This window comes from Myotis nattereri (assembly GCF_964212035.1).
Source record: "Myotis nattereri genome assembly, chromosome: 3".
Classification (NCBI taxonomy): Eukaryota; Metazoa; Chordata; class Mammalia; order Chiroptera; family Vespertilionidae; genus Myotis; species Myotis nattereri.
The window spans coordinates 63,353,062-63,369,121 of record NC_138077.1 but is presented as its reverse complement, the minus strand read 5'-3'; the positions used below and the strand labels follow the sequence as shown (position 1 = coordinate 63,369,121).

The following is a 16,060-nucleotide window of genomic DNA, read 5'->3' as shown; positions in this document are numbered from 1 at the left end:
AAAATATTGTGTTCAAGCACATCCATACAATATAGATTATGTATATTCATGACATAAATTGTTTACATATAGCAGATTCTACATAAGTACCTAGTCTTATTTTTTGAAGAACTGGATTTTAAGTTCTATTTTACTGCTATACAAGGTTCAAAACATCAATGCAAAAAATATTTTAAAAGTTTCTATACCTTGACCCTTATAAGATAATGTAGGAGTGTTTGTTTTTTTTTTCAATTAGAGCATATCATCATTCCACTTATAACTTCATGCATTTCTTTTGATGTATACAACTGTACACAAAAATGTCTTTTCATCAGACCAACATCTCTTTGTTTAAAAGGTAAATAGGAATTATACCCATTTTGGAGTTGAAGGAGTAGAAGATAATTCCCAGTTTTACTCCATTAATAGTTTTGTTGGAACCAATGCCTAAAGCCCTTGATGTTCAATGTGGAAACTTACCTACTCCAGTGATATCATAGAGACTTTAGGAAGTCCTTGTCATGGTGATGATACTAGATATTAGTTTATCATATTAGAGTCTAAAAATATAGAAGAATAGAGGTCATGAAGTCAAAGAAAAATCCATTTTTTCTGCTAAGTTAATGATTCAGCAAAGTAAAATGCTGATCTTAAAGTATGTTCTTACAATTACATTATGAACATGCATAAGATTACAGCAACCTTTGTTATCTCATGATAAAGATCAGCTACAAATTGGTAGCCATATGTGACTCAAACCCCATAAAATAAATCAGCTTGATGTAGGTGCTAGAATGGGCTGTAACTGAAGCAACACAAAAATCAGAAATCAGAAAACCAATTAATTGTCTCAATGTTTTCCCATGTAGACATTTGACTATGCATGACTTAGTGTGAAACTGCATCACTTTCATGTTTAGCTTGTGTCCCCAACAGTGTGGCAAATAGTAGCATGATTAAAGCACAACTTTAGAAAGCATATTGTTAACTGTAGATAACTTCAAAGTATTAAAATTCAATATAGAAAAGCATCATCAAAAAATTACAATGGAATAAAAAGTCTCGCATGATTGTATGAGAAGCTGATGGCATTTTTCTTCAGTTATAAGATTTTTCTATCACCTCATATAAATAATGCCCGATGCATTATGGCAAGATATACAGAAGGAGATTAGGGAGTTAGTTTACAAAGTCCACTGTACATTCAAGTTTGAATTTCTCCAGGAGTGGTTCATGTGTGCTATACTGCAAGACCCAGGTAGGCTCCATTCGTCAGTACAAATAATAATTTTAAGTCAAATGAGTGAAAGCAATCTGCACCTTGATTTATTTCACAAGAAAGTAGAGCAGATTAGTAAGTAAATATACTTGTTGCACAACAATCCCACACTTGACAGAACTCCCAAATCCCTAACTTAGCCCCTGGAAATTCACAGCCACCACTAGAGGGAGAAAGCCTCTGTAGCTCCTAAAAGGTGCTTTCCTTCTCTCACAGCTGAGCTACCTGGGATGCTGAGCCTTCACAGACATTGGCCATGCCCCACTTCAGGTGCCCTGGGTCACTCCTAGTTTTGTCAAAAGCTAATCAGAGAATGGAGCACACTTTGTTTGGGCACCTATGACAAAAACTTTCAGATCCCTTCACTTGCCTTTCTCATTCTCTGGAAATCCGTGCTTGTAACGAGTAGCTGAAATGAAAATGTTGAAAGTGGGTCTAGCCCCCTCAACCACCAGTGGTCAGGAAAAAAAAAAAATCAATCTATGATTTTACCACTTTGCCTTCTTCAACCACACACCCATAATTACTTCAGTGCTGGCTGATTTCACCGCTAACATATCTTGCTTCATCCTTGTGTCTTCAAATTTGTTTCCTCTTTTATAAGCCAATTTCTGGTCCGCTTCATTTACGTATGACTATCTCTCTCTGTTCAATTCAGTGAGCAAACATTTATCTGAGCACCTATAGTACTAAGCTAAATTCTGGGATGAAAAGGTAAATAGATGAGATGCTTGCTTGCCTTTGAAGAACTGATAGTATATTTAAGGTAAGACAAGCATGGATATAATTTTTTTTAAGTATAATAAAAACTCAATTGAGGTATGTATATGATCCACCTCTCCCAATTCAGGGTATATATCTGAAGGAAACAAAATCAGTGTCACAAAGAGATAGCTTCATTTCCTGTTCCTTGTAGCGTTATTCACAATAGCCAAGATATGAAAACAACTCAAGTATTCACTGATGGACAAATGGATAAAGAAAATGTGAGCTATATTTCTTTCTATCTATCATCTATCTATCTATCTATCTATCTATCTATCTGTCTGTCTATCTATCTATCTATCTATCTATCTACCATTTATCTATCTATATTTCTATCTATCTACCTACCTACCTACACAGAAACACAATGGAATAATATTTAGCTATAAAAAATAAGAAAACCCTGTCATTTGTAGCAATGTGGATGAACCTGGAAGGCATTATGCTAAAAGAAAAAAAAAAAGCTAAATAGTGAAAGAAATACTGATGATCTCACATGTGAAATCTAAAAAAGTCGAAGTCATAGAAACAGAGAGTAGAATGGTAATTGCCAGGAACTGAAGGGGGTGGAAATGGGAAGATGGTGGTCATAGCATATAAACTTTCAGTTATACAATGACTAATTCTGGAGATCTAATGAACAGCATGGTGACTATGGTTAATTATGTTGTCTTATATACTTGAAGTTTGCTAGGACAGTGAATCTTGGGTGTTCTCACCCACTTACAGAAAAAAAAAAAAGCAGCTATCTGAGGTGATGGATGTGTTAATTAACTTGATTGTAGCAATATTTTCACTAATATATATATATATATATATATATATATATATATATATATATATAAAATTAGAGGCCCAGTGCACGGGGGGGGGGGGCGGGTCCCCTCAGCCTGGCCTGCACCCACTCCAATGCAGGACCACTCGGGGGATGTCTGACTGCTTCTCGCAATCTGGGACTGCTGGCTCCTAACCACATACCTGCCTGCATGCCTAATTGTCCGTAAACCCTCTATCTGCATGCCTGATTGCCCCTAACCACCTTTGCCTGCCTGCTGATCATCCCCAACCGCTCTCCCCTGCTGGCCTGATCGCCCCTAACTGACTCCACCTCAACCCGCACCCAGGACCCAGGATTCTCTCCTCCCACCAGTTGTAGGCACCTGGGACCCAGACTTCTCTCCCTCTGGCTGGCAGCAGGCACCCAGAACCCAGGCCAGCTTTGCCCAGGCCAGCCGCAAACACAGGGGACTGAGAGCGGGCGGCTTCACCTGGACCACAACCACAGGCACCCGGGACCATGGGGCAGGCAGCTTGTCCCTCTCCCAGGCCACAGGCACAGGCACAGGCACTGGTGCCCATGACTGCAGGGCAGGTGGCTTGTCCCTCTCCCGGGCTGCAGCCTGGCTGGTCCCCATTCCTCTCCTGTGAGCTCATTTGTGCCTGGCTAGTCCCCATTCTTCTGTCCCCAGTGTTGAGTGCCTGAGCAGTTCTGGCACAAGGATGCGAGGGCACGAGGGCATGATGTCCATTTGCATATTAGCTCTTTATTATATAGGATATATATAAAACCTCTCTATATATAATCATTTCACTATTTTCACTATTCTAATATATAAAAACCCAGGGTCTGTAACATCCAAAATGACCAAAGGCTCGACCTACCAGAAGTCAGTCCTGCAGTCAGTACTGGGTTGCCATGGTGACCCAGCACTGACTGCTGAGGGGGCTGAGGATGAAGCCCAGGGAGAGGCCTGGAGAAAGAAGCAGGGTCTGATCCATAGCCTCTGTGGCAGCTGTTGATCAGCCCTTGCCTCTCTCTTTCTCTACAGGTCTCCACAGGGGCTGCTGATCAGCCCCACCTCTCTGATCAGGCCTGGAGATAGGCCTGGAGATACTGACTGGCATAGAAACTGACCAATCAGAAGCAAATCTGGGTGAAATGTGAGGAGCCAATGGCTGCCTAAGAAGCAGAGCTTTTCATGCTGACTGGCATAGAAACTGACCATTCAGAACCGAATCTGGGTGAAGTGCAAAGGCAGAACCTAAGGTGGGGGTTGAGAAGGGGTTTTAAGGGCAACAGCTGTTTGGTGTAAGGTGAAAGAAAGCGATTCATTTTTTTTAATGAACAGTTTGGCAGTATAGTGCATATGGCTGGCTATCAGTCAAGATATAGGGATTATGTATTTTTATCTGCCACGAGCATCTCCTCCTGTTCAAAAAGGGTTCCCCCCTCCCACCATTTAACCAATCCTATCCTATATAATCTATCTATACTAATAAAAGGGTAATATGCTAATTAGATGGTCCACCAGCCATCTTCCAAACGTTCGACTTCCTTTCAGACAAAGCCATGGTGATGGGGGCAGAGGCAGTTAGGGGCGATCAGGCCAGTAGGGGAGGACAGTTGGGGGTGAGATCAGGCCAGCAGGAGAGGGCAGCTGGGGGCAAGATCTGGCCAGCAGAAGAGGGCAGTTGGGGCAACCAGGCCAGCAGGGGAGGGCAATTTGGGGCAAGATCAGGCCGGCAGGGGAAGGTAATTAGGGGTGATCAGGCAGGCAGACAGAGGCAGTTAGGGGCGATCAGGAAGGCAGGCAGTTGAGCGGTTAGGAGCCGGTGGTCCCAGATTACCAGAGGGATGTCTGACTGCCAGTTTAGACATCTTCCGGCACTCAGTCATCCTCCAACGGGTCCCCGATTGGAGAGGGTACAGGCTGGACTGGGGAAACCCCTGCCTCGTGCATAAATTTTGTTCACTGGGCCACTAGTGTGTATATATATATATATATATATATATATATATATATATATTCAGCAATAATACACAGAGTACTTAGCCCAGTATGGGAGAATTAGAAAAGATTTCCTAGATGAAATAGCATTAGAACTACCAGAACTAGCCTTGAACCTGGAAGGAACAGCAAGGAGGTACCTAGCACAGAAGTATAGTGGTGGGGATTTAGTGAGGGAGGAAAGGAGGCTTCACACAGGGAGAACAACGTGAACAAAGGTAAGAACCATCACTAACTGGTCTGGCTCAGTGGATAGAGAATCGGCCTGTGGACTGAAGGGTCCCAGGTTCGATTCCAGTCAAGGGCATGTACCTTGGCTGCTGGCACATTCCCAGTAGGGGGTGTGCAGGAGGCAGCTGACTGATGTTTCTCTCTCATCGATGTTTCTAGATCTCTATCCCTTTCCATTCCTTTCTGTAAAAAAAAATCAATAATATATATATATATATATATATATATATATATATATATATATATATATATTTAAAAAAAGGTAAGAACCAGCACTACTGTGTACAAACATTCACATGTTCATGAGCAGAAACTGTAAGTGGTTCTGAATTAGTGAACACAATGAGGTAGCAGGTCATGAAGAATTAGCCTATAGAAGGAGCTTTGATTTTATGTTGTGGATGATGAGAAGCTTTGAAGGATCTGGTCTCATTTCTAGATCAATATTAGAACACAAAAGGCCTGAGATAGTCAGGTCCATGGTTCTGCTAACTATATGGAATCTTGGAAGTTCTAAGTAGGCTAAGTATGTAATCCAGTAAAGCACCTAAAGCAGGGAGAAGCAGGTAGTGCCAAATTCTCACTTCATTTTGGACCTTTGCCTCCATCTTTTCCCTACCTAGCTGGACCAGGTTTTATGATCCTGAACGTACACAGCAAGAGTTTTAAAAGATGGAGCTTAGTACTCTGAGATTCATATCTGTGTCACCCTTTGTTGATAACAGTTTTGATACCAAGATTCACTTTATACTTCACTAAGTTACCTATTTTAAGAATATGTCTGGGGTATGAGTCCCTTATTCCTGAAGGTTCTGCCCTGGTTAAGCCAGCCCTTGTCCCAAGGACTCTCCTCCTTCTCTAATCCTCAGCCTCGTGCCTGAGTCTCTACTGAGATCTGACAGGCCTCCCTGTGGGGTTCCCTGAGAGTTGCCGACCTGCTATTTCCCTTACTGTGCTCTGTCCTTTTTTTGCTGTAACATATTGGATCTCCCTTGGCTCCACCGTTCAACTGCTAAGAAAGTTTCAGGAGACTTGTTCTGCCTGCCACACCAGAAAACCCCAGGTACCTACAGAAGGGTTTATCACAAAGTCCCTCCACCATTCCAGGAAAGGGGTCTAGATCTCTGTCCAGTTCCTTCCAGTTTAACACCACAAGACACCGTTAGCCTAAAGTGAATTCTGTGCAAATTAGGGGAGAAAAATCTACCTTTCTCAAAGGATTTTCACTATAACCTACAATGACCACCAGGTGTAGAGTAACCCCTGAGATTGTGCAAAGACTAGTCTGCAACTGAAGTCAGAGACCTGAACTGCAATCTCCCTGCAGCCATCCAAATCAGGGTCTGTAAGAAGAACAAGTAGCAGGAGCCTTACCCAGGCAGAAGGCCATAAGTAACAATAAGGTGGCTGTAAGATTTAGGAACACAAATAAAGTACCGGAGGGGTGGGGGGAAGCTAAGAATTCAGATAACAATCTGAGTAATAGGCAGAATACCAGAAGCAAAAAGAAAATTTAAGACAAAGTTGCATAGATTCTGCCAAGAATGGCTTTGAGAATATGATAACATGGAGCCTGCAAGTAAAGGAAAGAAAATCCACTTGGTTAATATAGATAGAAAATATGTGAAACGTGAAGCATTTCCTGCAAAATTCCTTCTTGACTTGCACTAGCTAGATGGTCCTCCACAGGTTAAGTGCAGCTTTGATTTGTTGGGATGAGAAAGAGAAGAGAGAAGAAGGCATGAGATAAGAGAGAAGGTGGGAAGAAGGGTGGAGGAGGAAGAGAAGGGGAGATAAAGGAAAAGAGAACAGAGAGGAGATAAGAGAAGGGGAGGGGAATCATGGGGAGGAATGAGAATTAGGGAGGGGAAAATAAGGAAGAGAAGAGAGGGAGAGAAGTTTTTAGCATCATTTTGGGTTAAAAACAGCTCATCATGGGATAGCATGAAAACCAGGAAGATCATATCAGAGTTCATAATGGTAATTAGGAGATATTAATTCTAGTTCTCAAATGGTCACCCAAATCTTTGGACAACCAACTACATTTTTCTCTTCTCAGTTACATCACTTTCAAATGAAATGGTGAACTGTGTAATACCCAATGTCATTCCTTACTATAAATTTCTTCAAGTTTGTCCCAGAGTAAGTAACAAAATCTGAAGCCCATATTTTGGTGTGTTTGTTTTTTTTTTTTTATGTGTGTGTGTGAAGGTTAATCATTCATTAACTTGAGATTATGCTTTGATTACAGATGAATACCTACCATAAAAAGGTTTCACTTGCCCTGTATTCCTGATAAAAAATTCAACTCTATTCTAAGATAGGTATGACTTTCAAGGTTTTGAAATTAAATGATATAAACATCTAGTGAACCAATTTTGACCCTAGAAATAAAATTTAAAAGCTCATTTTATTTAAAGATTTCTAATTTCCTAAAAGTTATTCCCTACTACTAATATAATGATAATCTAATTAAGAGCTTACATTTTATAGCATTTTACAGTTTACAAAATACTTGGCTATATAGTATCTCATTTAATCATAAAGTAGGTTAATTAGTAGGCCAAGTAATTGCCAGTTATTTTCATTTAATAGATCATATTATTTCAAGTTATTTAGATCTTGGTCTTCAGTGTATTTATTGAGCATCTGAACATACTGTACTGCTGGTGAAAGTTTTTACCTATGACACAGACTTGTCTTTAAGTTTCAGTGACAGACTGATCACCATGTAAAAGCTGAGATGGATTCTACAAACATATTAGTTATTATAGTTTATAATATTTATTATCTTATAAATTATATATGAAAACAGAAGTGCACACAAGCCTGTTTGCATAAGTTAATAATGAAGATAGTTTTCTTGTGATCACATTAAAAATACCTAGAACTGTTTTGTGTCTTGCTTAATATAAATGAAAGACAGAACACAAGACAATCAACTTGAGAAAAAATTAAATGTAATGTTATTTCAATAGATATTACTTACATTGGATCCATCTATGTATATAAAAGGCTAAGTAACCAACTGTTCATCCGTCCAACCAACCGACCAATCAACCGGCTGGCCAGTACATATGACGCACACTGGCAATTTAAAAATAAACATTGACTCGTGCATGCACAATGTACATAAAGCTCTCACTGGTGCGAATTGCACACAACACCAGAATGTATCTGAAGACCAACTATGGGCACAACATACCTCTGAAGCCAAAAGAAAGTGATGTCATCAACAGAATATTGTTTATTTATTAATCAATTTATATATTATTTTCATATATACTTTACTTATTTTCTTTCATCTCTGACACTTCTATTATAGAGAAAGGACAAATAGCGATATAAAAATATTTTGTATTTTAATTTTATAATACTATATTATATATACTATTTTGACAAGTAATTTTCTGCAGTAATTTAATGACCACACGAATCTTTCTTCTAATTTCCTTTCAATGTGCATGAATCCATGCACCAGGCCACTAGTATTAAAATAATGTCACCCCATTTTCCATGACAAGTAGTTAGGAGATCGTGTGGTAAAAAAATAGAACTATGACAATCTCTTTTCTCTCTCCCAACTGAATTTTTACATCTTTGCTGTTGACCTATTTCAAGCCATATAACATGACTCCAATTTTTTACTACATGGCTATTAAATGCTGGCCCACAAAGGACTGTTATTCCTCAAACAATGAGAACACAGTGGTTCTCAACATTGTGAACATCTCAGAATCATTTTTGTAAAAACCTATGCCCAGGCCCTGCCCTAACCTAATTAAATCAGAATTCCTGAGAGTAGAAAATGTGTGGCTTCAGTGTTTTTAAGGTCCCCAGATGACTGTAATGTACATAGTTGTGAACTGTCTAAAGCCGTACTTCTCCAACTTTAATGTGCTTATGATTCATTTGGGGATCTTGTTAAATGTAGATTCTGATTTATTAGGTCTTGGATAGACCTCAAGGTTTTGGATTTTAATAGGCGACTATGAAATACTTCAGATGCCCATCTGCAGAATATACTTGTAGTAGCAGGGTCAGAGGTTCCCAAGTTGAGAGGTCCAGCCCTGCAGCATCAGCAGCATCTAAGAATTTCTTAGAAATGCAAATCTCAGGCCCTACCAGAGACCTACAGAATCAGAAACTCTGAAAATAGGAGCCAAGTCACATTTGTTTTAACAAGCACTCCAAATAACTTTGATACACCTTCAAGAAGAACACTGATTTAAAAAAAAAAAAAAATATGTGCCTAAAGTCTGAACAACTGGCTGCATATGGTTGGAAAACCACTAATACTTAAACTTTCCTACTTTACTTCTTATCAGCTTCCTTAAACAACCCCATAGAGTAACTAAAATAGATAGTTTAGGTGCTTTATAAAAGAGACTAAAAAGCTCAAAACATCTAAGGAATTTGCTCAAAGTCATGTTGCATGCAAGGATAGATCCAAAATGGAGTCCACATCTTCTGAGTCTTACAAATTAACAGGCAGGGCACTCAGAAAAGAACAGGGCAAATGGTTGTAAGCCCCCAGGAATGGTCTGAAGGGAAGAGCTCTCTAAGGCTCAGGTAATGACAGTGAGGGGACCAGCACACATTTGGACCACCTCATTTCAGATGAGTCACAGACATTTTTACGTGGAGCTCCGAGAGACCACAGCAAAATGCACTAATTCTTTTTTGCCTGAGTTTGCTATTATATAGAACCAGATTAAAGAAACACAATGTTGAAACCTCACCAACTGATTTTGTGGATGAGTCCGTCACTTTTCATAGTTTGCACCACAATTCTACAAATAATTCATTCAAAGTCAAATTACATAAAACAGAGAAATCACCTTAATATGTGATGTGTATGTGTGTGTGTGTGTGTGTGTGTGTGTGTGTGTGTGTTAGTATTTAGGTGTTCTGTACTTACAGAAAAACAAATTATCACAACCTGCATTTGTTCCTCAGGCCATAAGTGACAACAAATGATATAACTCACAGGAACATAAACATCCTAAACATCCTTTAAAAGCATGTATATAATATGCCATATTCCTAGATAATACACAGTATGCTATATTCCATTATTTACCAAATATATTTAATAAAATATTTTATGGACAATGGATGGGTCTTGAAATATCAGTTATAACCAATATATTTTGATTACCTTTAGTGATGTAGTTACAAAAACAAAAAACCTTATGATTGTCCCAAGTTCTCTCTATAGACCCATGCCCACAAAGTTTGTTTTCACATAGAGAATTATAAGTTACAGAAAACCACATATCGCGTCAGGAGTTTGTTTGAGTGTTGACACTTTCTTAGTGAATGTAGGCATTCCAGAAGACTTATGGAAGGGAAACCACTTTTTTCCCCTTGAAATGTGCATAAAACGTTTACATTTTATGGTCAATTAATCACATCTTTTGTGTTGATTCTTCTTTTGCCCCTAGAAACATGCAGGGGAAAAATACCTACATTTTTGAAAACTTAAAAAATTTAACTATCGTAAACTTAGATATTAAGTTTCTTACAGCTAACACTTATTAGGTACATTTACATTTAAATGAGAAAAGTGTCATCACCATAGGAAGTATCATACTATCCCACAAACATCAACTAGAGTCAGAATTGTGAAATAAATAAAATTTCCATACCTCAAATTCAAAATATTGAACGTCACAATAGTGTAAAACACCTGCATTTTACCATAAATGTACTTATGCTATATATTCAGATATACATGCATTTATAATTTTGACTAAGTTACCTTAAAAACAAATACATTGAGATCGAGTATTTTATAATTATCTTAAAGATATATGCTGTTGATACTGAAAATATACTGTATGAGATTGTTGAAAATTAAATTTTAAAGATTCGATTGGAGCATTATCTATTTCTACTTTTCCTTTATCAAGAGAGCTACATAGTTTCAACCTGCCAAGATAAACCAGGAGCTGAATCTGTATGGGTGCCTGAGAGCAAGGAGAGAGGGTTGGAAAGATTAGTGGTAGAATCTCATCCAGTAACTGATGGACTCCTATACTGATAGGGGGTGGCAGTGAGTCAGGAGGGCTTTGTTCTGAAAAAATATACCTGAGACTCCCCACCAATGAAGTCCTGTGAATCAGTGCATTACATACTTCACTGCTCATACAAATATAAACACAAATGCTGGTTCAGAAGGCCTTGGAAGTATCCCCAGGTGCTACTGCTTTGATTCTTTGCCTTTGAGATGAAGGATGGTGTTGTGGTTTCCTTCAGCTCTTAAATAATCTCATAAAGGACCCAATAAAGTTCTACAATCTTCTCTGGGAAACAACAAGGTTAAATTTACATACATGAGAGTATCTCTCTTTCCATCTGGTGTTGTTACCTTCATTCTGTACTCTTTTGTTTTCCCTCCAAAAGATAGAAGGTACAGAACAAGACCCCAAGACTAGTGTGCATTTTCCTAGCAAGATGGATATTTACATCAAATATCATAATTATATAAAAATGAGCATCAATTCACACACACACACACACACACACACACACACACACACACACACACCCAAAAAAACAAAAACAAAAAACAAACCACACATTCGTTTCATGGACATAAGGTAGTAAAGCTAAATGTTTTAGGGAAACGGTTGGCCAACCTTCTGTCATTGGGCCACCAGAATGACCAACCACCCTGGCTTCCTGATGCCATTTCAGATTATTCAGAGCCACACACTCACTGAGGGAGGATTCCCCCCTTCACTTTCACAGTGCCAAACATCCACTGTGGCTTCCAATGAATCAATTTCTGCTTCCTCTCCTCCCCTGGAAGCGCATGCTCTCAGTAAAATGTCACAAATAAAGTAGAAGCAAGCCTTTCCCAGGGTGTACTTGTAAACAGAAAGCAAGAGCACCATTCTTCACCAGGAAACTGACCCACAAAGCTTACTGGATTCAGTTAAAGAGATTGAGAAGAAGGTCAGCTAAAAAAACAAAGGGAACTCTCTCTCTCTCATTACTTCTGATCAAGCTCCACCAACCCAGAAATAAAGCCTTGTCCAAGGCAAGGGAAATAAAAAGGAGGGCACATGAGGTGAGAGGTCTGGGGAAGCAAGGGACTCTCACAGGTGCCTACTTTGCATGCTCTGTGAGTCTATCTTCCCTTTTCTCGGGAATAACCGCTTCTATATTTATTCTCTTTTCTCACTTCCCCCAGTTCACACTGTAATGTCTACTAAAGTGTACAGCTTAAAACCTCCATTTCTTTTGAGCTGTAGACACACAAAAGCAACGTGTATATTATATATAGATATGTATGTAGTGAGACTGGCTCTCATAGACACAGACTTCTATGCATACAGTATATGGAAGTATAAGAATTCTTTTTTCCTTCTGAATTAACATTTCAAGGCTTATCTAATTCTTTGCTATCAATAGCTCAGGATATAGGTGTTGCTGATGTAGGAAGAACTCACAAAGTTCATGGACATTTAAATAAAAACTTAGACATCCAGGGTATTCACTTTTCCCATACTCAATCTTATAATCAGTGAAAAAATATTTCTAGGATGGCACACATTTCTATACACTGTTTTATTAGCAAAGGGTTAATGATGTCAGGGAGTGTAAAGCTAGCGTGAAGACAGCATGCTTATGTGTTTGGAAAAACATTATCTGCACCATGTCCAAATCCCTCTGCAAACAGATAAATTACTCTATAAATCTTATTACTCCATGTGGATAAATCATGCAGGCAGGTTTACAAGGCTGGAGAGCTGGAAGAGAAAATCTGCTTTGGAGAGTAGGATCTTTGGGATTCATAATCATCCAATGCTCAGGAAATGAAGGAGTACTTACACATTAGGATTTCCTGAGTTTTTACATCTGCAGCAACACACACACACACACACACACACACACACACACACACACTCCTCTCTAACAAGGATAGAGATCCCAAAGCAGGACACTGTGACAGCCAACCAAATTTATTTCTGAGAAAAGGAAAGAAAACTTTGCTGCTGTAGGCAGCTCTGCTACAGAACTGCTCCCTGATGCCCCAGGGTTTATGCACTATCAGCTCCTTGCACACAGATTAGAGGTTTATTTGCTATTGTATACTGGGGTTTTTGTTGCCACAACAAGCAACATTAGCTAGATAGACAAACTGACACTGGGTCATTTTATTTGGAGGAAATGAGATTTTAAAGGCTCTCTAAGGAGAATAGTTGTTTTTTTTTTTCATTCTTTTTCTTCTTTTTCTAAAATTTTTATTAGAATCTGATGGAAATTCAAGGAAAGCTAGGAAAAAGGACCAGGGGTATGTACAGGAGGTATAGGGGGTTAGAAAGAAGAGAAATACATGAAAAGAAGCTTGAAGCTTTTTAGAACTAGAATTCTGGTTAGGTTCTATTCGAGTTTCTCTAGCTCACTGTCCCTTACAGGGGTCAAACTGTTAAGGACTTGGGACTCTTCTTTTCCAAATTTCAATCCCAAGTTATATTTCAGAGTTTGGTAGAGCTGCACAGAGATAAGACTTGGAGGTCAGTAACCAACTTGAAATATCAATTTCATGCCAGGTTAATTCTCCCCTAACCTCTGTGCTTAACACTCCTATTCTTAAATATCTGCAATTTGGCACGTTCTATTATTTTCTTCTTGTTCTTCTCTTTATTCTTTTGTTGATTTCTATCCACATTCCAGAAAAGGCTCAGTAATTAACCAAAGTTCTAAGATTGATTTATTGCCTCAATGCCAATTAGAAGATGCTTACATCAAGTCTCCTATTGGACTCCTGCTGGGCAGAGGGGAGTCCTGATGTGCTTATTCACACACACACACACACACACACACACACACACACACACACACCATGGAGAATGCAGCACTGTGTACCACTCTCTCAGAGCCATAATTCAACAACTCTTCTTTCCAATTAAGGAACCCCAACAAAACTCTGAAGCGCAAAGCATCTGCAATTGCAAAAGCAAGAATACTGTCCAGAAGTCATTAACACCAGAGGGGAAGCCAGCCTTTTCTTGGTCAGAGAAACAAGGTCCTCAGAACCAAACAACATTTAACCAACCCTCCTGGTCCTTGGTAGGGACCAAGGAATTCCCTTGAAATTTGTCGGCAGATACCTCGGCCAGTCAGTGAAAGACATACACACACAGGCACACACACACACACACACACACACGCCTGCAGCATGAGGAGCTGGAGTTCAAGGAGATCACACAGACACGGGCACGCACACAACAACATACACATACACACACCACACACACACAGTAGAAAAGTTGCCCGAGAGCCCTACCTGAGGATGGCCGTGTCCCCCTGCCTCACGGTGATGTTGTCCGTGCCTCGATTAAAATCCACGCTGCGAACAGGCAGTCCTGTGGGAAGAAGGCAGAGCAATCTCAGTAGGACCAGCGGCAACTGTTTCCGATCAGGCTGAACTCTGCCGACCATGGTGGCCACGCGAGGTGAGGGTCCTGGACTCTGGAGGGTGTGCGCGCTGCTGAGCCGAGGGGGCTTCACCAACGGAGGGCTTTCATCAACAGCAAAGGCAGAACGGCTCAGCCAGTTTGTGGTCCTTTCCACTTTGCCTCTCTCTGTCCCTCTCCCTCGCTCAGTCTCTTTTCCCTCTAAGACTTAACAAAGCACTCATAAAACCCAAGCAAAGGGGGTGAAAGTCAAAGGAACACAATTTCAAAAGAGGGAGAGTACAAATATAAAACCCTCTAGAAAAAGATGAAGAGAAGGCTGCCAACGGAGGGTGTTCTCCAGTCTATTCGGGGCTGGATGCTCCTTTGCCAGTGTCTGTCTGAGTTGAGCTCCTTCCCTCTGTAACCCACTTTCCCGGGCTGGCGGGTGGCAGCAGGGAGTGTAAAGAAACCCACACAGCAGCGGCAGCAGCCCAGAGCCTCTCTCCCCCCTCCTCCCTTTCCTGTTTCTCTCTCCAGTCCCTCCCTCTCTCGGCTCAGCACCTCCCCTTACCCCCACCGATTTCAACAGCCCCTCCACGTCACTCCCACCACCCGCCCCTTGGCGTGGCCCCTCGCTTCGCACAACTGCCCCCTTCAGCAGCGCCAGCCTCAATGAAAGCCTGATGCACCTTTAGGTTGTCAGGACAACAGCTCCATTCGAGGTCTGGCTGATTTCCTTAAGAAGAGGGAATGGTGCTTGGAGATACTGTGCATGAGAAAGGGACAAGGAGAGAGAGACTCAGGCTATAAAAGAATGGGAGCAAGAGTCCAGGAAAGGAGAGGGAGAGGGAGAAAAGGAGGAAAAGATGGGAAGAAGAGAAGGCAAAGCGTGACAGAGGAAGGGAGTGAAACAGAGAAGGGCAGGAAAGCATGGGGGGTCGAGGGGGACCTGTGCTGAAAGATGGGATGAGGAATGTAAAACAGAGAATAAACTTGACAACGGAGGCTAAAATTAAAAGCCAAAGTTGATTTCCAAGTTAAACATTCCTGGCAACTGACTTTGCATGCTCATAGCTTGCTCCTCCTTGCCTCTCTCCTGCCTTCTCACTCACAGGATTAAAAAGGTTTATTTTCTCTTCTTCCCTTATCCCCTCCCCCTCTTGGAGCCCCCTTATGAAAGATGGATTGGAGACAATGCTGGTATTGAGTGGTCTGGGGTGTGAATGCTTGGTTTGTCTTTTCCACGGGCCAGCCTCAGCAGCTGATCCCTGATCCCTAAATCAACCTCACTCTCCAGGAAACCCTCATGCAGTCCCACACAGGAAGGACAGTATTAAGGATGATTGTTTCAACTTCATGCTGCTGTGGCTACCCAAGTACCTACTGGCACTTTCTTCTTGAAATGTTCATAAGTGAGGAAGGCAATTTGTATCAAAAGGCTTGTCATTTACAGGGTGACATTAAGGCTGCATAGGGCACTCCAGTAAAAGGCAGTTTCCCATCATTTGTTATTCCTTCTACTCCAAGAGTCAAGCCAAGTGATAAGGCCACAGGGGCTAAAGCTATTAGTCACTCTTGTGGGAGCCTCAAGGTGTTTATTA

General features: G+C 40.6%; 1 protein-coding gene across 6 annotated transcripts in view; it reads right to left on the bottom strand.

The window, feature by feature from the left end:
* The window catches only part of LSAMP (limbic system associated membrane protein), a 640,943-nt gene extending 625,928 nt beyond the window's left edge, over positions 1 to 15,015 (bottom strand). For all 6 annotated transcript variants that reach the window (XM_081086904.1, XM_081086906.1, XM_081086905.1 and 3 more), the window contains exon 1: positions 14,348 to 15,015. In XM_081086904.1, coding sequence (XP_080943030.1) covers positions 14,348 to 14,502 — 155 coding nt within the window. In that variant the 5' untranslated portion in view covers positions 14,503 to 15,015. The remainder of the gene's footprint in view (positions 1 to 14,347) is intronic.
* Positions 15,016 to 16,060: the final 1,045 nt, after the last annotated feature.